The 21,526-nt window shown below is 47.9% G+C and overlaps 1 protein-coding gene across 1 annotated transcript; it reads left to right on the forward strand.

The window, feature by feature from the left end:
• The first annotated feature begins 10,687 nt into the window (after positions 1-10,687).
• On the forward strand, positions 10,688-16,039 carry LOC125545705 (serine/threonine-protein kinase PAK 3-like). Its single transcript, XM_048709737.1, has 13 exons — positions 10,688-11,237; positions 11,540-11,975; positions 12,083-12,695; positions 13,169-13,209; positions 13,308-13,376; positions 13,735-13,835; positions 13,954-14,032; positions 14,500-14,598; positions 14,659-14,727; positions 14,828-14,877; positions 14,965-15,046; positions 15,432-15,526; positions 15,608-16,039. Exons 1-13 carry the CDS (start codon positions 10,969-10,971, stop codon positions 15,744-15,746), a joined length of 2,142 nt encoding a protein of 713 aa, XP_048565694.1. The 5' UTR covers positions 10,688-10,968; the 3' UTR covers positions 15,747-16,039.
• The last annotated feature ends 5,487 nt before the right edge of the window (positions 16,040-21,526 follow it).

Below are 21,526 nucleotides of genomic sequence, written 5' to 3' on the forward strand. Positions count from 1 at the left end.
GTGTGAAGTTGAGTAAAGACTCCAAACCCGACCACATCAGAAAATAAAAAGAGAATGAAAAGTCATTCCCTATGCCTCAGTCATAGGTTCTATAAAGTATGCTATGTTGTTTGCGAGTCCTATTGTATACCTTAGCATGATTCTGGCAAGGGAGTACAATAGTGATCTAAGAGTAGATCACTGGACAGCGGTCAAAATTATCCTTAGAGGACTAAGGAAATATTTCTCGGTTATGGAGGTGATAAAAAGAGTTCGTCATAAAGAGTTACGTCGATGCAAGCTTTTTACATCAATCTAGATGACTCTAAGTCTCGATCTAGATACATATTAAAAGTGGGAGCAATTAGCTAGAGTAGCACTGTGCAAAGCATTGTAGATATAGAAAATTTGCAAAATACATACAGCTCTGAATGTGGCAGACCCGTTGACTAAATTTCTCACAAGCAAAACATGATCACTCTTTGGGTGTTAATCACATAGCGATGTGAACTAGATTATTGACTCTAGTAAACCCTTTGGGTGTTAGTCATATGGAGATGTGAACTAATCACATAAAGATGTGAACTATTGATGTTAAATCACATGACAATGTGAACTAGATTATTGACTCTAGTGCAAGTGGGAGACTGAAGGAAATATGCCCTAGAGGCAATAACAAAGTTGTTATTTATATTTCCTTATATCATGATAAATGTTTATTATTCATGCTAGAATTGTATTAACCGGAAACTTAGTACATGTGTGAATACATAGACAAACAAAGTGTCACTAGTATGCCTCTACTTGACTAACTCGTTGAATCAATGATGGTTATGTTTCCTAACCATAGACATGAGTTGTCATTTGATTAACGTGATCACATCATTAGAGAATGATGTGATTGACTTGATCGTTTAGTTTGTTGCTATTGCTTTCTTCATGACTTATACATGTTCCTATGACTATGAGATTATGCAACTCCCGTTTATCGGAGGAACACTTTGTGTGCTACCAAACTTCACAACGTAACTGGGTGATTATAAAGGTACTCTACAGGTGTCTCCGAAGGTACTTGTTGGGTTGGCGTATTTCGAGATTAGGATTTGTCACTCCGATTGTCGGAGAGGTATCTCTGGGCCCACTCGGTAATAGACATCACTATAAGCCTTGCAAGCATTGTAACTAATGAGTTAGTTGCGGGATGATGTATTACGGAACGAGTAAAGAGACTTGCCGGTAACGATATTGAACTAGGTATTGAGATACCGACGATCGAATCTCGGGCAAGTAACATACCGATGACAAAGGGAACAACGTATGTTGTTATGCGGTTTGACCGATAAAGATCTTCGTAGAATATGTGGGAGACAATATGAGCATCCAGGTTCCGCTATTGGTTATTGACCGGAGATGAGTCTCGGTCATGTCTACATAGTTCTCGAACCCGTAGTGTCCGCACGCTTAACGTTCGGTGACGATCGGTATTATGAGTTTATGTGTTTTGATGTACCGAAGGTAGTACGGAGTCCCGGCGGGGACATGACGAGGAGTCTCGAAATGGTCGAGACGTAAAGATCGATATATTGGACGACTATATTCGGACATCAGAAAGGTTCCGAGTGATTTGGGTATTTATCGGAGTACCGGAGAGTTACGGGAATTCGCCGGGAGTGTATGGGCCTTATTGGGCTTTAGAGGAAAGAGAGAGAGGCAGGCCGCGCGCCTCCCAAGGCCTAGTCCGAATTGGACTAGGGGGAAGGGCTGCGCCCCCTCCTTACTTCTCTTCTCTTTTCCCTTTCCTTCTCTCCTACTCCTACTACTTGGAAGGGCTCCTAGTTCTACTAGGAAAGGGGGAATCCTACTCCCGGTGGGAGTAGGACTCCCCTAGGGCGCGCCATAGAGAGGGCCGGCCCCTCCCCTCCTCCACTCCTTTATATACGTGGCCAGGGGGCACCCCATAGTCACACAAGTTGATCAGTTGATCTATTCCAGCCGTGTGCGGTGCCCCCTCCATCATATTCCACCTCGGTCATATCGTAGTGGTGCTTAGGCGAAGCCCTGCGTCGGTAGCAACATCATCACCGTCATCATGCCGTCGTGCTGACGGAAGTCTCTCGTGAAGCTCTGCTAGATCGGAGTTCGCGGGACGTCATCGAGCTGAACATGTGCTGAACTCGGAGGTGCCGTGCGTTCGGTACTTGGATCGGTCGGATTATGAAGACGTACGACTACATCAACCGCATTGTGCTAACGCTTCCGCTTTCGGTTTACGAGGGTACGTGGACACACTCTCCCCTCTCGTTGCTATGCATCACCATGATCTTGCGTGTGCGTAGGAAAATTTTGAAATTACTACGTTCCCCAACACATGACACCAGGGACGGTCCAAGGAAGATGCAGTAACCCGAAGTAGAGCGACGGGTGTCCGGGCAGCCAGCCCAGTCGGCGTCGGAGTAGGCGATCAGATCAGTGGCAGTGGAGGCGTGCAAAGTAAGGCCAAGATCCATAGCACCGCGGATGTAGCGGAGAATCCGCTTAATGACAGTCCAGTGAACGTCTCGAAGAGCATGCATATGGAGGCAGACCTACTGAACCGCGCTCTGAATCTCCGGCCGTGTCAGAGTGAGGTACTGGAGAGCACCAACAATGGACCGGTAGAAGGCAGCATCCGAGGCGGGAGTACCATCAGTAGCGGAGAGCTTGGCCTTCGTGTCAACGAGAGTGGCAGCCGGTTTGCAGTTAAGCATCCCAGCACGGTCGAGGATCTCATGAGCATACTTCCGTTGATGAAGGAAGAAACCATCAGGACGGCGCACCACCTCAACATCGAGGAAGTAGTGCAACGGACCCAAGTCCTTGATGGCAAACTCAGCACGGAGGCGATCAGTAAGCCGGCGAAGGTGCTCAGAAGTGCATGCTGTTAGGATGATGTCATCAACATAGAGAAGCAAATACGCCGTGTCGGTGCCCTGGTGATAAACAAACAGCGAAGCATTGGAGCGTGTAGAGAGGAAGCCGAGTTGATGAAGAAACGCTGCGATGCACTGGTACTAGGCACAAGGAGCCTCCTTGAGCCCATATAATGAGCATGAGAGCAGGCACACATGATCGGGACACGCTGGATCAACAAACCCCGTGGGCTGCTGACAGAAGACCTGCTCCTCAAGATGACCATGGAGGAAAGCATTGGAGACGTCCATCTGATGAACCGGCCAGGCACGAGAAACCGCCAACTGTAAAACAGTGTGGATCGTCCCGGGCTTAACAACCAGAGCGAAGGTGTCGGTGAAGTCCACACCGGCGCGTTGCCAGAAACCACGAACGACCCAACGCGCCTTATAGTGGTCAAGGGTGCCGCCGGGATGAAGCTTGTGTTTCAAGACCCACTTCCCAGTGATCACGTTGGCGTGCCAGGGACGGAGAGCAAGCTGCCAAGTCCAGTTCCGCTGCAAAGCGTCGAACTCCTCCTGCATCACGGCCATCCAGAGAGGATCGCGGAGAGCGGCCCGAACCGAGGACGGTAGCGGAGAAGGAGCGGACGTCGAGGCGGTGCAGACATAGTCATCTGCTGGATAACGTGAGCTCGGGTGGAAGACACCGGTGCGCGAGCGCGTGACTGGCCCGACCATCGGAGCAGCCGCGGGTGGCGGCGAGGCTGCAGGTGCACTGCTAGAAGTCGCCGTGGCATCCACAGCGTCCACGGGAGAGGCGGGCCGAGCTGGAGACGAGGTCGCGGCGTCGGGAGAACAAGGCGGCGTCGGGGCAGCGGTCGTGCCAACAGGCGACCAAGGCAGGGTCGGGGCGGGCGACCGAAGCGGGGTCGGGGTAGCGCCAGGAGAGGCTGACCCAGCATGCGGCCCAACATGCGGCCCAGCATGCATGGCGAGGGATCGAGACGACGTCGACGCGGCTCCAGGCGACGAGGGCGTCGAGCCAAAGGAGGGAGCCGCAGACGTCCCTGATCCGGAGGAGGGCGCCGCGGGCGGGGGTGCCGGAGCACCCAAGGCTGGCAGCGGGCGGCGGCGCGGAGGAGAACCCGCCGTAGGAGGGGAAGACGGCGCCACCTGTTCCTGTGCAAAGGGAAACACAAGCTCATCAAAGTACATGTGCCGAGAGGTGATGACACGGTGAGACACGGGGTCATAGCAGCGATAACCCTTAGTGTTGGTCGGGTAACCAAGGAAGACACATGGAACGGAACAAGGAGCGAGTTTATGAGATGTGGTGGCGGTGGTGTTAGGGTAACAACGGCAACCGAAAATACGGAGACCATCGTAGGAGGGAGGACTGCCATATAAGAGATGGTGAGGCACATAGTTCCAGCGCGGACGACATGGTCGGAGGTTAAGAAGTAGGGTGGCGGTGGCGAGGGCGTCTGGCCAAACCGAGAGGGCATGTAGGCATGGAAAAGGAGGGTACGCACACACTCATTGAGGGTGCGAAGGATGCGCTCGGCACGGCCATTCTGCTGGGAGGTGTATGGACACGTGAGACGAAACACGGTGCCGTGGGAGGAAAGAAGATGGCGAATGGTGAGGTGCTACCTCTTGAGCTTGTGTTGGTTTTCCCCGAAGAGGAAGGGATGATGCAGCAAAGTAGCGTAAGTATTTCCCTCAGTTTTTGAGAACCAAGGTATCAATCCAGTAGGAGGCCACGCTCAAGTCCCTCGTACCTGCACAAAGCGATAGCTACTCGCAACCAACACGATTAGGGGTTGTCAATCCCTTCACGGTCACTTACGAGAGTGAGATCTGATAGATATAATATTTTTGGTATTTTTGGTATAAAGATGCAAAGTAAAAAGTAAAGGCAAAGTAAAAAAGCAAAGCAAGATTAAAGTGATGGAGATTGATATGATGAGAATAGACCCGGGGGCCATAGGTTTCACTAGTGGCTTCTCTCAAGAGCATAAGTATTCTACGGTGGGTGAACAAATTACCGTTGAGCAATTGACAGAATTGAGCATAGTTATGAGAATATCTAGGCATGATCATGTATATAGGCATCACGTCCGTGACAAGTAGATTGAAACGATTCTGCATCTACTACTATTACTCCACTCATCGACCGCTATCCAGCATGCATCTAGAGTATTAAGTTAAAAACAGAGTAACGCCTTAAGCAAGATGACATGATGTAGAGAGATAAATGCATGCAATATGAAATAAACCCCATCTTGTTATCCTCGATGGCAACGATACAATATGTGCCTTGCTGCCCCTTCTGTCACTGGGTAAGGACACCGCAAGATCGAACCCAAAGCTAAGCACTTCTCCCATGGCAAGAACTACCAATCTAGTTGGCCAAACCAAACGGATAATTTGAAGAGACTTGCAAAGATAACCAATCATACATAAAAGAATTCAGAGAAGATTCAAATATTATTCATAGATAGACTTGATCATAAACCCACAATTCATCGGTCTCAACAAACACACCGCAAAAAGAAGATTACATCGAATAGATCTCCACAAGAGAGGGGGAGAACTTTGTATTGAGATTCAAAGAGATAGAAGAAGCCATCTAGCTATTAACTATGGACTCGAAGGTCTGAGGTAAACTACTCACACTTCATCGGAGGGGCTATGATGATGTAGAAGCCCTCCGTGATGACGGCCCTCTCCGGCGGAGCTCCGGAACAGGCCCCAAGATGGGATCTCGTGGATACAGAAAGTTGTGGCGGTGGAATTAGGTTTTTGGCTCCTTCTTTGTTCGTTTGGGGGTACGTAGGTATATATAGGAGGAAGGAGTACGTCGGTGGAGCACCGAGGGGCCCACGAGGCAGGGGGCGCGCCCTAGGGGGGCGCCCCCCACCCTCGTGACCGCCTCTCTGATGCCTTGGCGTAGGGTCCAAGTCTCCTGCATCACGTTCGGTGGGAAAATCACGTTTCTTAAGGTTTCATTCCGTTTGGACTCCGTTTGATATTCCGTTTCTTCGAAACACTGAAATAGGCAAAAAACAGCAATTCTGGGCTGGGCCTCCGGTTAATAGGTTAGTCCCAAAAATAATATAAAAGTGGAAAATAAAGCCCAATATAGTCCAAAATAGTAGATAATATAGCATGGAGCAATCAAAAATTATAGATACGTTGGAGTGTCGGTCTGAAGTGCGAGTATGGGTCGCCCGAACTGTGTGGAGACATAAGCATAAAATGCAATGAGGGTGGCGGCAACATCGGATTTCCTACGAAGAGGAAATGTCCACACAAAGTGAGAGTAACCATCCAGTATAACAAGATAGTAAAGATAGCCAGAATTACTGGGTACTGGAGATGTCTAACTCAAATAGAAAGGAAGCAACTGTGGAAGAGGAACTAAAAGGAAGGCGAACATGTTTGCCTAACCGGCAGGCTTCACAGGAGTGAGCGGCCGTTTTATTACATGAAAAAGAAAATCTTCTCATTATTTGATGAAGTGAGGAAGTGCTAGGATGCCCGAGATGAGCATGCCAAAGATCGACGCCGGCGGAAAGAGCTCGAGGACCACTCGGAGATGACGGCGACTGAATTGAGTAGAGGTCGTCGGGACTGTCACAACGGTGAAGAATCATCCTGGTGCGAGCGTCCTTAACAGAAAAGCCAACTTCGTCAAATTCCATAGTTACAGAATTATCACGAGAAAGATTACGAACGGAAACTAAGTTCTGAATGAGATGAGGAGAAACAATGACATTATTAAGAGAGAGAGGTCTAGAGTTAGAGGGAAAGGGTGCAGAACCGACATGAGAGATGGGAAGGCCAACACCGTTGCCGATGATGATGCGGGAGGGAGTGGAAGTGGGATGGACGGAGGAGAGGTTACCCGGATGAGCGGACATATGAGCGGTGGCACCGGAGTCCATAATCCAATCACCACCACCACCAGAGTAGGGTGGCGGCTACTGCAGCGCCGCTAGGAGTGTTGGGCCGTAGTAGGGGGCGTTGTACGCGCCGTAGGAGGGCGCGACAGGAGGGGCGGGAGCTCCGTCGTAGGCGCCGAGAGGCGCGGCCAGGAGCGACTGGTGCGTGCTCAGGCGGGGGCCTAGGATGCCCGGGGAGGGGGGCCGCGGCACCGGCATGCTGTATGCGTGCACGACCCCCATCCAGGGATTGTAGCTGCCAGCCCAGGGTGGCGGGGGATGCTGCTGGGGAGGTGGACCGCCGCCGCCACCTTTCCCTCCTCCTTGGCGTTGACCACCGCGACCACGGCGACGGTTGCCGCCGTTCCCACCGTTGCACGGTGGTTGGAGCGGCTGAGGCATCGGCGTGGGATGCGGGACAGCCGGAGGGCGAGGCACCGAGGGTGGTGTAGAGGCGTCGTGGGAGAGGCCGGCAGTGAGAGCGGTGTGGACGGCACGGGTGCGGAGGTGCTTCATCCGCCGCTCCTCAAGACGAAGATAGGCCACCGCCCGCTCGTAAGTAGGGTTGGCCATGAGGGTGAGGTTGGAGGCGGCGTTGCCGAAGTCCTCGTTGAGGCCGGGGGTGATCGTCGAGAGGAGAAGCTCGTCGCCCACCTTGAACCCGAGCTCGTCGGAGAGGGTCTTGAGCCGGAGACAGTAGGCGTCGATGGTGGAGTCGTTTTGATGACACCCAAAAAATTCCTGCTGCAAGAAAACAATCCGTTGAAGCTTGTTGTCGGTGAAGAGGCCATTGATCTTGGTCCACACCATGTAGGCATCGTTGTTGGGGAACGTAGCAATAATTCAAAATTTTCCTACGTGTCACCAAGATCTATCTATGGAGTCATCTAGCAACGAGGGAGGAGTGGATCTACATACCCTTGTAGATCGCGCGCGGAAGCGTTCAAGAGAACGGGGTTGATGGAGTCGTACTCGTCGTGATCCAAATCACCGATGATCCTAGTGCCGAACGGACGGCACCTCCGCGTTCAACACACGTACGGAGCAGCGACGTCTCCTCCTTCTTGATCCAGCAAGGGGGGAGGAGAGGTTGATGGAGATCCAGCAGCACGACGGCGTGGTGGTGGAAGTAGCGGGATTCCAACAGGGCTTCGCCAAGCGCTGCGGGAGGAGGGAGATGTGTCATGGGAGGGAGAGGGAGGCGCCAGGGCTTAGGTATGGTTGCCCTCCCTTCCTCCCACTATATATAGGGCCAAGGGAGAGGGGGGAGGCGCAGCCTTGGCCCTTCCTCCAAGGAAGGGTGCGGCCAAGGGAGGAGTCCCTCCTCCCCAAGGCACCTCGGAGGTGCCTTCCCCCTTTAGGACTCTTCCTTTCCCTCTTCTCTTGGCGCATGGGCCTCTTGGGGCTGGTGCCCTTGGCCCATATAGGCCAAGGCGCACCCCCTACAGCCCATGTGGCCCCCCGGGGCAGGTGGCCCCACCCAGTGGACCCCCGGGACCCTTCCGGTGGTCCCGGTACAATACCGGTGACCCCGAAACTTGTCCCGATAGCCGAAATAGCACTTCCTATATATAAATCTTTACCTCCGGACCATTCCGGAACTCCTCGTGATGTCCGGGATCTCATCCGGGACTCCGAACAACTTTCGGGTTACCGCATACTAATATCTCTATAACCCTAGCGTCACCGAACCTTAAGTGTGTAGACCCTACGGGTTCGGGAGACATGCAGACATGACCGAGATGACTCTCCGGTCAATAGCCAACAGCGGGATCTGGATACCCATGTTGGCTCCCACATGTTCCACGATGATCTCATCGGATGAACCACGATGTCAAGGACTTAATCAACCCCGTATGCAATTCCCTTTGTCTATCGATACGATACTTGCCCGAGATTCGATCGTCGGTATCCCGATACCTTGTTCAATCTCGTTACCGGCAAGTCTCTTTACTCATTTCGTAACACATCATCCCGTGATCAACTCCTTGATCACATTGTGCACATTATGATGATGTCCTACCGAGTGGGCCCAGAGATACCTCTCCGTCACACGGAGTGACAAATCCCAGTCTCGATTCGTGCCAACCCAACAAACACTTTCGGAGATACCCGTAGTGCACCTTTATAGTCACCCAGTTACGTTGTGACGTTTGGCACACCCAAAGTATTCCTACGGTATCCGGGAGTTGCACAATCTCATGGTCTAAGGAAATGATACTTGACATTAGAAAAGCTTTAGCATACGAACTACATGATCTTGTGCTAGTCTTAGGATTGGGTCTTTGTCCATCACATCATTCTCCTAATGATGTGATCCCGTTATCAATGACATCCATGTCCATGGTCAGGAAACCGTAACCATCTATTGATCAACGAGCTAGTCAACTAGAGGCTTACTAGGGACATGGTGTTGTCTATGTATCCACACATGTATCTGAGTTTCCTATCAATACAATTCTAGCATGGATAATAAACGATTATCATGAACAAGGAAATATAATAATAACTAATTTATTATTGCCTCTATGGCATATTTCCAACAATCGTCCCCATCGCGAACGACGGTGTGGAAGATGTCCGGAGAGACGGTGAGGAAGAACCACCGGATGAGGGTGGCGTCGATGGCGAGCCAGTTGGCGTCGTTGTTGCCGGCGAAGAAGTTGGCGAGACCGTCCACATGATCACGAAGGTTATACTCACGGAAGAGGAGATTGAAGTAGGTTTTCCAGGCATAGTAGTTTGCGGGGGTGTGGGAGAGGATGATGGGGACGTGATCGGAGAGGTGGATGTTGCGGATGTCAGCGGCTTGGGGATCATCGGGTTCGGAGCCGTAGGAAGAGTCAAACAGGTTGCTAGGGGGCGCCGGAGGAAGAGGAGGTCCCGAGGGCCGACATGGCAGCAAGGGGAGATGGCGGCGAGGGATGGGTTCGGTAGGGTTTTAGGGTTTTGGGAAGGAGGCGGCTCGGGCTGGAGCAGCGGGGCGCGGCGGGGAGGGTTGGGAGGGAGGAGGCGCGGTGGGGGGAGGGGTGTGGTGGGGGAGGCAGGCGGCGCGGCGGCCGGGGAGGCGGCGGCACGGATCGGCGGGAGCGGCGGTGGCCAGGAGAGGTGGCCGCGGCGCGGCTAGGGCTGGGATCGAGGTTTTAGGCTGATACCATGTAGAGGAATAGGATGCAACTCTCAATGTATTGATGGATGCATATGCACAAGTATATATAGTACATAGGGCAAGTCATATCCTCAACTATACAAAAGGAGGAGACTTGGAGTACAAGAATACATGTGCTAAATACATATCTCAACACTATTGACCCGTCGATTGAAGTGTGCCTTACAGTGGCCTGCTTGGTGGGATCTGTCAAGGCGCTTCGGGAAGATTTGTGCTTATTGTCAAGAACTAGCTATCTTAGTTCTTGTGCTTTCTTTCTCAGATTAGCTTAGTCCCTTCTTTTGGCTTCCTGTTTAGCTATTGGTGCTTCTCTTGTATAGTTGTGCGTTTGTATGCTTTATATGTATCGGTTATGGCTTTATTTATAAAACGGGACGGAAGCCTTTTTCGCTATCCCAACCCATAAGATCAAATCTCGGATTTGATGTTTTGTTGTCTCGGTGATGCGGATCATTGTTTCAACGAAAGACGATGTTTTCGTGATAGCCAGATGCATGCGGTCACTTCATTTTAATCTTCAAGCTTCGCAACTTTGACCCGGTCTTTCGTACGTTGTATTTGTGGTGGTGTGAGTGTACGCGTGCATCGTAATCAGTGTTTTAAAAAGTTTTAAAAAGAGATGGCTGGCAACAGGAATGAGTTGTGGCACCGGCCGGAAGCTAGCTGATTTGAAGGAGGCGTGGAGAGAGGAGGACAAAGCGCGCGAAAGCATGGCCGCGAATGGGAGGAAAACTTGGAACAGAAGAGGAGAAGAGTTTCAGTTTGGGCTTCCCAAGACGAAGAGGAGGCAGCCAGGCGGAACAGTGAGGAGTACAGCAGAGCTGCACCTCACCCATCTCGCCCACTGATTATGTCAGGCATGAGCAAAGCCGTTTGTCTGGCTGGATCTTTCCTTCCGGTCGACTTTTTAATCGCGACATCTCCAGTGAAAAGGCCGGGCCATTGCCATCCTATCCAACTGTGGCATTGATCGTCTCCAGCGATGGAAGTGGATGAGCTGCTCAAGAAGATACGGCTGCTGGAGGAGGGTCAGGCCGAGCTCAAGCGGGAGATAGGCAAGCTCATGCTGGACCGCCGCGACGCGCAGTCCGTGGCCGTGGGGAGAGCTTTCCGCGCGCTGCCGCCGCAGCCCTTGTCGTCGCGGCAGGTCGTCGCCCACGGCAGGTTCTCCGACAGTCACTGCCACTGGATACTGCAGTCGCTGGGGCTGGCCGTGCACATCATTGCCCCCGACGGGAAGCTCCTGTACTGGTGAGATCCCTTGCTTATATTGGCTCTGTCGTGTATGCTCATTGTTCACCAGGTGCTTGACGAAATGCTGCAACAGTGCTATTCTTATATTTTTGTTCTATTTATTCGGCGCCATGTTATGCATAGATTGAAGTTCAGATGTGGAGCTTTTTTTAATTAAAATACATAGCATATTTTGATGCATGTAATGAGTATATATCCAATTGTTTATGCAATAGGCATTCCTACTCGCAATTGTCTCTGGTCGATTCTATGTATAATGCATGGTTTACCAAATTCTTCCTTTTTGTTCTGTAATCTAGGAACCGGTATGCTGAGCATATGTATGGCTATTCTGCATCAGAAGCAGTTGGTCGGAATGCCGTTGAATTAATTGTTCATCCTAGTGACTTTTATGCAGCAAACAACCTCATCCAGACTATATTTACAGGCAAGTGTTGGAGAGGGAAGTTTCCTGTTAAGAAAAAGTCAGGAGAGAGGTTTTTTATGTTTATCCATAACACTCCTTTATACGATGACGATGGTAGCTTGGTGGGCCTCATTGGTCTGTCGCATGATATACGGACATTAGAGGACATATTTAGTCCCTCAGGCTCTGCGGAATCCTATCCAATTCCGAGTACAGCAAAGCCCAAGTTTCATGCTAACAGCCGGCCTAAAAGTGGTTCGCTGAACATAGGTTGTCTTCATTCCCAGCAACCTCTTCAATCTGCTACTACCTCCAAGATAGTAACTTTGGTAAGTTCTATTGCTGTTCAATTTCAAATGGAACTTACTCTTTCTGGTACTTATTCTTCATTTATTTCTTAGTGTATTCTTTTCTTGATATTGGAATAACAACACAGGTTACCAGTGTTACAAGTAGAGTTCGTTCTCGGATATGGACAGGCCAGAATAGCGATAAACAGTATGGTAGTGGATCGTGCCAGGTTGAGCTGGCATCAAGTGAAGAAAACACCCCAAGTGGGGATGTAGTGCATCGTGCCTTTGTGGCCAAAGAGAAATCCACTGGCAAGTTGTGCAAAACAAGTAGTGATGATTCAGGAGAGGGAAAAGTAGGATTTCACAAGATCTTTAATTCAAAGGCTGAGGCATTATTGGCCAAGAAGGGCATATCATGGCCTTGGAAACGACATGAAGTTGATGGGGATTCTGGAAAGAATAACATGAACTCAACACAGTTGCATGATAAGCAAGAGAATGAAGAGAGTCATCAGAGAGTTACAGTTCTAGAGCCTATCATAATTCCAGACTGCCAAAACAGCGAATACACTTGGGCCAGCAAATATGAGGTCTCAGGTTCCTGGTGGGATTTCAACAAGAACAGCGTGAGTAGCATTAGCAGCACTACGGCGACTACTAACAGCAGCGATATTCAGATAGTAGATTATGAAGCAGACTGCTTAGATTATGAGATTCTCTGGGAAGACCTAGTAATTGGAGAACAAGTTGGTCAAGGTAGTTACTTAATTTTCCATTTGCAATTACTTAATCTGTAGGCACTCAGATCTCTTGCTAACATGTTTTCAAACAATTCAGTATTAGGCATGTACTTGAGTTGTTCGTTGTTTGTTAGTAATTCCTCGCTCTTCATGCTTCTTAATAAAAGCTTGTGTATTCTCCTCTTATCGTTGGCATAATCCAGATCAATTATTCTTCTTCTAATCCTCAATAATCATAATAGGTCAGTTAATTTCATGATTTTAAGTACTACTGGTGGCATGAATGTCTATTCCGAGATTCTAAGTTGCAAGTTATACGCTTCTACAACAGTGATGGCATTTTTGTTCGTATGGTTATGTATGTACTTTTTACTCCTGAAAGTCCATGTAGATAATAACACATAATTAGCAATGATATCTCTATTCTTCGACTATTGTATGCAATCTGGTATTGTCCTTTTTCCGTAATTTGATGTTTGATGCATACAGGTTGTTGCGGAACAGTGTATCATGCTCTGTGGCATGGCTCGGTAAGTTGGTATATCATTTCTGTTGCATGATTATGAATGGAGTTTTACATCTTAACCATAATCTTTCAGTAAATCAGTATCTATCCATGTTCCTGTAGGACGTGGCAGCTAAAGTATTCTCCAAGCAGGAATATTCAGAAGAAATGATAAATACCTTCAGACAAGAGGTGAACATCTATATCTACATACAATTGCTCTAGAATTTGGGTATAGTAGCAATGAAACTACATGATATCTACTGTATTATTGATACAGACACTCCACTACAGAAACCAAGTGCAAGATTTTGATTTGACTCCAACACTCTGTGATGTTCAAAGAACCTACAGTTAGTACCATTTTTGCTATCCTATGTTAATATAACCATGTGGATAAATATGAAGAAAAGATATGGTGTTGAAAAATCTTCACTTTTGTTGATTTTTTTGTTGGTCAATTAGCACTACATTGACAGCTTTTTAAATCATGTGATCCCTTTTCCATATTTTTCGGCCATGACTATATTTGTATCCTTCAAATGTGTAGGTCTCATTGATGAAGAAACTGCGACATCCCAATATCATACTTTTCATGGGTGCAGTTCTGTCGCAGCAACGACTTTGTATTGTTACTGAATTTCTCCCACGGTATTCTGTATATCTTCCTACATGTGTTTCTTCTAGATACTAGTAAGAATTTAGAATCTCACAAGAGAACATTTTGTTTTATTTGTTCTGTATAACACTTTTGAGTCTTGTAATGCAGGGGGAGTTTGTTTCGGTTGCTCCGAACTAACATTGGCAAGCTGGATCCAAGACGAAGAGTTAACATGGCCATAGACATTGTGAGTGCATTTTCCTTTAGCAGCAGGTTAAGGAATCAGACATGGAACTTTTTGAGAAATGAACATGTTGTAGCAGAACTGGATGAACATTCTTCACTTGAAGATCTCAAGAGATATTTTGAATAGATACAGTATTATTTTTGCAATTGCCTAAAAGCGAAATTGAACTGCATGTAAGCTAAGCCATATTTGTAGCTTCAGCGTATAGAAGAATGATCCAGAAAATAGATGATATCATGTACCTTCCATCTAACATGGTGTCTTGTGCATATATTATATCACACATTATGTTACTACATCATAACTGAAGATTATATCAGCCAAATTCAATCATGATTCATGTGATTATGATGTGCAATATTGTTACCTTAACCCTTTTAACTCGTCGAGATAGAAGTTAATATTTTCTTTGTCGAGTACACATTTTTCCATGTGGATTCTTAGAAGAAGAATTAATATTGTTGCAGGCAAGGGGCATGAACTATCTTCACAATTCCATCCCCACTGTTGTGCACCGTGATTTGAAATCGCCAAACCTTCTGGTCGATAAGAATTGGAATGTAAAGGTAAGTGTGAAACTTTGTTATCCATACTTTATGTTGTCTCATCTCACTTGGTTCTATCAGGTTGCAGATTTTGGCCTTTCACGTCTGAAACTCGAAACATTTCTGACAACAAAAACTGGAAAGGGGACAGTAAGTATAAGCGAACTTAACTTTTGACATGGATTCTTCAGACTGACAAAATTGTCATAAACTTTAACCTAGTACCTGATAACCTGGTTTCCACATCCAGCCACAGTGGATGGCTCCAGAGATGCTACGGAGTGAACCTTCAAATGAAAAGTAAGCCCAGCGTTGGAAATTCTTGAACAACTGATGTTTTTGTTACCTACGGATTATTAACAGTTTCTTCCTTTTTATTAAGTATAGGTCTGATGTATTCAGTTATGGAGTGGTCCTGTGGGAGCTTGTTACTCAGAGGATTCCCTGGGATACTCACAATACAATGCAGGTACATTTTTGCTATGCATATTGGTTAGCTGTTAATCTGATTTATTTTATCAACATTTGGTGGCAAGTTGGCAGCCAAATTCCGCAACGTAATCTACTTGGATACAGCCAGTTGTAGTAACAAACTTTAATGTTTCTTTGCTTCATGGTTCATCCATTCTCCCTTCAGTGTGGCGCGTGATAGATATGGAGATGATTTTTCTGTTGATCCTTTTTTGTGGCGTCTTAGAGCCAAAAAGAATTCTTGAAAATTGCTAGCTTACTTGTGAATGGTGAATCGTTTCCAAGAAGCGAAATCACACAAATGTTGCAGTTTAAGAAAACTCAGTTTCTTTTTAGCTTTTCTTTAACGTAACAACACAAGCTTTGTGGCCCCTATGTTGCAGGTCATCGGAGCCGTAGGCTTTATGGATTACAGATTGGAAATTCCAAGGGATGTGGATCCTCAGTGGGCATCGATGATCCAGAGTTGCTGGGACAGGTACATAATACCATTCTGCACACTAGTACTAAGCAAACCTATTCCCGATCGCATGAAATGAATATCCATTTTTGTAAGCAGTGACCCACAACTCCGCCCTTCGTTCCAAGAACTCCTTGAGAGGCTCCGGGAGCTGCAAAAGCAGTACAACGTTCAGGCGCAGACCGAGTGGAAAGAGGCTGGGAAAGTTGCTGGAAATATGAGCGTGAAACAAAGCTAGCTTCGTGTTTTAATAGTGATCGATTATGCCTGCAGCCCTGGGCTAATTTATCCGAGGCGAGCTCAGAAAGGTTCGAGGATGTGTTCCATGTTGTTTCCAAGAGGGACTGCCAGAGAGGTTGGTGCATAGCTTCTCAAATTGCAACCTTGAAAGGAGGCTAGAGGACGCTGGCGATATGGCATAGACTTCCCGTAGTTTCAGAACAGATATGATTGGTCCAACTGCTCAATCATTAATTCATTATACACGTGGAATGTGTTTTAGCATTTTATTGATGCATGGTTTAAATTTCAGAAGATGGTATAGCTTGCATTGATTAGTCACTATACTAGTAGTCATTGTTTTGGCAAAAGAAACATGGCAAGCAAAAATATCATATTGTGTGGCGACAGGTGATTTGCCCCTAAGGAGGGGGGGGGGGGGGGGGTCATTTTTTAAGCCTAGGTGTATGGTTCATTAATACGAAGGTAACAAACTGTTGCCTGATGGAGAAATGGGTGTGCAAATTACTCCAGAGCCAAGGGCTTTGATTCAAATTTCCGATGGGAGACGGGAGGTAGCTCCTAATTCCTGCAGATCCCAGCTTGCCAAGGCCGCCGGGAAAGTCAGGAAAGTGCAACATTTGCTTCTTCTAGGAACACGATTTGAGGTTCACAATGGATACATGACGACCTTTTGGTATGATGTGTGGGCTCTTTGCCATTGTGGATTTTTTGTTTTCGCGAATACGCAAAGTTTGCGTATCAATTCATTGATAGAAGAAGTTAAGAGTGAGTACCGGGGGTATGACGCATGGCACAAACGCAGGAGGCGTTAACATGGTGACCAGAGTAGAGGGACATGGGATGCTCAGCCCAAAGAGGAAAAAACGCGGCTAAACTCGCCACCGTGGGACGCAGCCCAAACCAAACCAACAAGACGACTGACATCTTCGAATCTACCGCCGAGGACACCGCGAGCAAAACAAGATGGCGCCTTCACGAAGGAGAACGAGGCCGGGGCGCTGTCACCGTCCGATCCGCAAAACCGGACCTAGGGTTTCCCTGATGCTCGAAGAGGGGCACAAATAGCAGCCATGGCAGCGCCACCAAGAAGGGGACCGTACCCGTGGGTGTCGCCGCTGGCAGCGTCAAAAGGTCGAATAAGGATTTCACCCTGGCCAAGTTTGAACAATCCCAAGCTGTCGGAGCAAGTCGAAGAAGAGGAAGTCGAGTCGGAGGCCGGACTGCCATCGCAGGAAGGGGAGCAACACCAGCCGTCGCATCAGGTGCTGCCGGAAGAAAGAGCTACAGAGCAGGCGGAGGGGCGGACGGAGCAAAAAGGTGAGCGTGGTAGGTAGCCGAGGATGCAGGGGGGGGGGGGTCCGACGGTGGCCGAAGACCCGGACGAGCCAGGATCTGGAAAAGGAGCGCAGATCCGAGCCGCTAGGACCGGAGGCGCAGGGACACCCGGCGAGCCGAGGAGCCGGGAGGGGACGCAGCTCGAGGAACACGCCGGAGTCTTAGCCGCACCGGGGGGTGTTCATTTTTTAAGCCTAGGTGTATGGGTCATTAATACGAAGGTGACAAACTGTTGCCTCATGGAGAAATGGGCGTGCAAATTACTCCAGAGCCAAGGGCTTTGATTCAAATTTGCGATGGGAGGTAGCTCCTAATTCCTGCAGATCCCAGTTTGCCAAGGCGGTCGGGAAAGTCAGGAAAGTGCAACATTTACTACTTTTAGGAACGCGATTTGAGGTTCACAATGGATACATGACGACCTTTTGGTATGATGTGTGGGCTCTTTGCCATTGTGAAATTTTTTTGTTTTCGCAAATATGCAAAGCTTGCGTATCATTCCATTGATAGAAGAAGTTAAGAGTGAGTATGGGGGGAGGGGGGGAGCGACGCATGACACAAACGCAGGAGGCGTTAACATGGTGACCGAAGCAGAGAGACATGGGATGCTCAGCCCAAAGAGGAAAAAACGCGGCTAAACTCGCCACCGTGGGACGCAGCCCAAACCAAACCAACAAGATGGCCGACATCTTCGAATCTATCGCCGAGGTCACCGCGAGCAAAACAAGATGGCGCCTTCACGAAGGAGAACGACGTCGGGGCGCTTTCACCGTTCGATCCGCAAAACCGGACCTAGGGTTTCCCCTGATGCTCGAAGAGGGGCACAAATAGCAACCATGGTGGCGCCACCAAGAAGGGGACGACACCTGTGGGTGTAGCCCCTGGCGGCGTCAAAAGGTCAAGCAAGGATTTCACCCTACCCAAGTCTGAACAATCCCAAGTTGTCGGAGCAAATCGAAGAAGAGGAAATCGAGTCGGAGGTTGGGCTGCCATCGTAGGAAGGGGAGCAACGCCAGCCGTCGCATCAGGCGCTGCCGGAAGAAAGAGCTACGGAGCAGGCAGAGGGGCGGTGGAGCAAAGAGGTGAGTGGGGTAGGCAGTCGAGGATGCAAGGGGGTGCGACAGTGGCCGAAGACCCGAACGAGCCAGGATCTGGAAAAGGAGCGTAGATCCGGGCCGCCAGGACCGGAGGCGCAGGGACACCCGGCGAGCCGAGGAGCCGGAAGGGGACGCAGCTCGAGGAACACGCCGGAGACTTAGCCGCACCAGGGTGGATGCCAGCCAACCAAGGACGCTTGCAGGGGTGATTGCGGAGCTGCAGAGATGCCGACAAGCCGGAGGAGCTGGAAGAATATGCAGCTCGAACGCAAGGAGCTCCGGATCTGGAGCTGCTCTAGACAGCCATGGACACCGGAGGAAAGCCCAGGTTCATGGTTTCTGGGGCCGAAGCCGCACCTGCAAGGTTGGGGGCGAAGGGGGATGCTGGCATGCCACACACCGAGGACCACCGAGATGAACCACTAGCACCGGGTAGGAGGGGGGCGTTGGGGCAGAGGGGGCGCCACCTGAAGGAAATATGCCCTAGAGGCAATAATAAAGTTGTTATTTATATTTCCTTATATCATGATAAATGTTTATTATTCATGCTAGAATTATATTAACCGGAAACTTAGTACATGTGTGAACACATAGACAAACAGAGTGTCCCTAGTATGCCTCTACTAGACTAGCTCGTTGATCAAAGATGATTAAGTTTCCTAGCCATAGACATGTGTTGTCATTTGATGAACGGGATCACATCATTAGAGAATGATGCGATGGACAAGACCCATCTGTTAGCTTAGCACTATGATCGTTTAGTTTATTGCTATTGCTTTCTTCATGACTTATACATGTTCCTATGGCTATGAGATTATGCAACTCCCGAATACCGGAGGAACACTTAGTGTGCTATCAAACGTCACAACGTAACTGGGTGATTATAAAGATGCTCTACAGGTGTCTCCGATGGTGTTTGTTGAGTTGGCATAGATCGAGATTAGGATTTGTCACTCCGATTGTCGGAGAGGTATCTCTGGGCCCTCTCGGTAATGCACATCACTATAAGCCTTGCAAGCAATGTGACTAATGAGTTAGTTACGGGATGATACATTACGGAACAAGTAAAGAGACTTGCCGGTAACGAGATTGAACTAGGGGTGATACCGACGATCGAATCTCGGGCAAGTAACATACCGATGACAAAGGGAACAATGTATGTTGTTATGCAGTTCGACCGATAAAGATCTTCGTAGAATAATGTAGGAGCCAATATGAGCATCCAGGTTCCGCTATTGGTTATTGACCGGAGATGTGTCTCGGTCATGTCTACATAGTTATTGAACCTGTAGGGTCCGCACGCTTAACATTCGATGACGATTTGTATTATGAGTTATGTGTTTTGATGTACCGAAGGTTGTTCGGAGTCTCGGATGTGATCACAGACATGAAGAGGAGTCTCGAAACGCGGTTACGCATGGAAGTTGCTAGACATGGAACCCGTACAATCTCGCTGAACCTAGGTGGTGGTTGTTGGTGTCCTGGACTAGGGGGTACTCATCATGTTGTCTCTCAGCCAGGAGGGTTGGGCTGAGGACCCTCGTGGCGGTTCATGGTTGGGCCTCTTCGGGTAGCCCATGACATATAAAAGGAAGATTCCACAAGACGAGGACTCTTATAAATCCTAGGCCTTCGGTACATTATATAAACCAGGGCTAGGCTAGTTGATAGAACATATTCTAGACATCCGAGAGAGAGATTTATCCACACATATGATCTCAAGGTAGATCAACCTGTACTATGTACCTCATCCATAATTAATACAACAAAGCAGGACGTAGGGTGTTACCTCTTCGAGAGGGTCTGAACCTGGGTAAATATTGTGTCTCTTCCTCATGCTATTACCATCGTGCCAAGATCACTACCTCGAGACCCCTACCCGAGATTTGTCGGATGTAGCTCCGTCAGTGGTCCCCGCCAAAATCTTCACTCCGGTGACTAATCATACCAATCCACCCAGATAATTCATTCTAAGTTGGTATTAAGTCATCATAAGTAAACTACAAAACTTCTTGTTTGATGTGATCCTAGCATGTATATATAATCATAGCATGGCTAAGCAATGTAACTACAATCGTCGGCGACAAGGACATGGTTGAGACATATGGCTATCCTACTAGGTTCTGTAACATAGCATATTAACAACATAGTCCTATACTCACACCTTAATCATGGCATACTACATCATAACAAAATAAGGGTTACATGATTAAATATTCCACTTGCCTTGGCAGTTAGTGTTGATGTTACACTCCTTACAACTACAAATGTTACACTCCTCACAATATATACATTAAAAGAGCATGCTATAAATAACAACATAAACACAAAATAATCATGCAAAAAGGCATACTTTGCATGACAACAAAACCAAATAAGAATAATCATAATAGTTAAGGTTCAATGCATGATTCAATAAGCAAAAAATAATAATTCCATTTGGATGTATTGTTTGGGAGATACAGTGGCGGAGCTGTTGAACGTTGGGGGGGGGGGGCGGGCCCCTGCTCGTCCCCCTGGCTCCGCCCCTGGGGGGATATGCTTGAATAAGTTTTATGTCCCAATTTCAGTGGATTCAAATTTAACAGACCAAAATTGATCCCAAAATGGGTACAATTGAATTAGCTTGGCATAAGCACCCGTATGGAAAAAGATATGTGCCAATTGTACTTAGGGTGTGACATCCCAAAATTTCCCAATTTTGGACTGTGAGTTATTAAATTAGAGTTAACTATTATTTTTTGCATTTTGCATGTGGTTGCTTGTTCATACCTAGCTTTGACTAGGAATTGATTGATTTGGTTGTATTGTGGCTCAAAATATTGTTTAATTATTTTATTACCCTAAAATTATTTTAGGGACTACTCATAAAGCCAAATCTGAGCTACAAAATATGTGTGACATTCTTTAAATGCTTTGGCTTGGAAAAGTATTTCCCTAAAACGCAAACATCATTTGAAACTCTAAATTAAATTTGGGGAATTAATTGAACCCTAAATCATTTTAGGGAATAAATAGAATATGCCAAAATTAGGATGGAAATATTGCTATTTTATATTTCGGTTGGAATACAATTTTCTTAAGCCCTGAATATTAAATGGACATATGTGGATTTCCCCAAAAGATTTACCCAAAAAGGCTTCCGCCCCACTTTATTTATAAAGCAATGATCACCAACAGCCTGATACAAACACATGCCACCACAACACACACACCCAAGGTAGGATACACAGGAGCTGAGTGCAGCAACATCACCCCTATCTACAAAGAGATGAAGCCGCATACGACGATCCATAGACTTCAAGGCGACGCCTTCAGAAAGGATACGACACCGGAGCGCCGTCAC

The sequence above is a fragment of the Triticum urartu genome, chromosome 3 (assembly GCF_003073215.2).
Source record: "Triticum urartu cultivar G1812 chromosome 3, Tu2.1, whole genome shotgun sequence".
In the NCBI taxonomy this organism is placed as follows: Eukaryota; Viridiplantae; Streptophyta; class Magnoliopsida; order Poales; family Poaceae; genus Triticum; species Triticum urartu.

What these genes read in the sequence shown, in the direction of transcription:
- LOC125545705 (XM_048709737.1), top strand. Translation starts at nt 10,969, where the DNA reads ATGGAAGTGGATGAGCTGCTCAAGAAGATACGGCTGCTGGAGGAGGGT. An exon ending in TGGAGAACAAGTTGGTCAAG is followed by an intron (nt 12,696 to 13,168) that starts GTAGTTACTTAA and finishes TGATGCATACAG; the next exon opens with GTTGTTGCGGAACAGTGTAT. An exon ending in TTAACATGGCCATAGACATT is followed by an intron (nt 14,033 to 14,499) that starts GTGAGTGCATTT and finishes ATATTGTTGCAG; the next exon opens with GCAAGGGGCATGAACTATCT.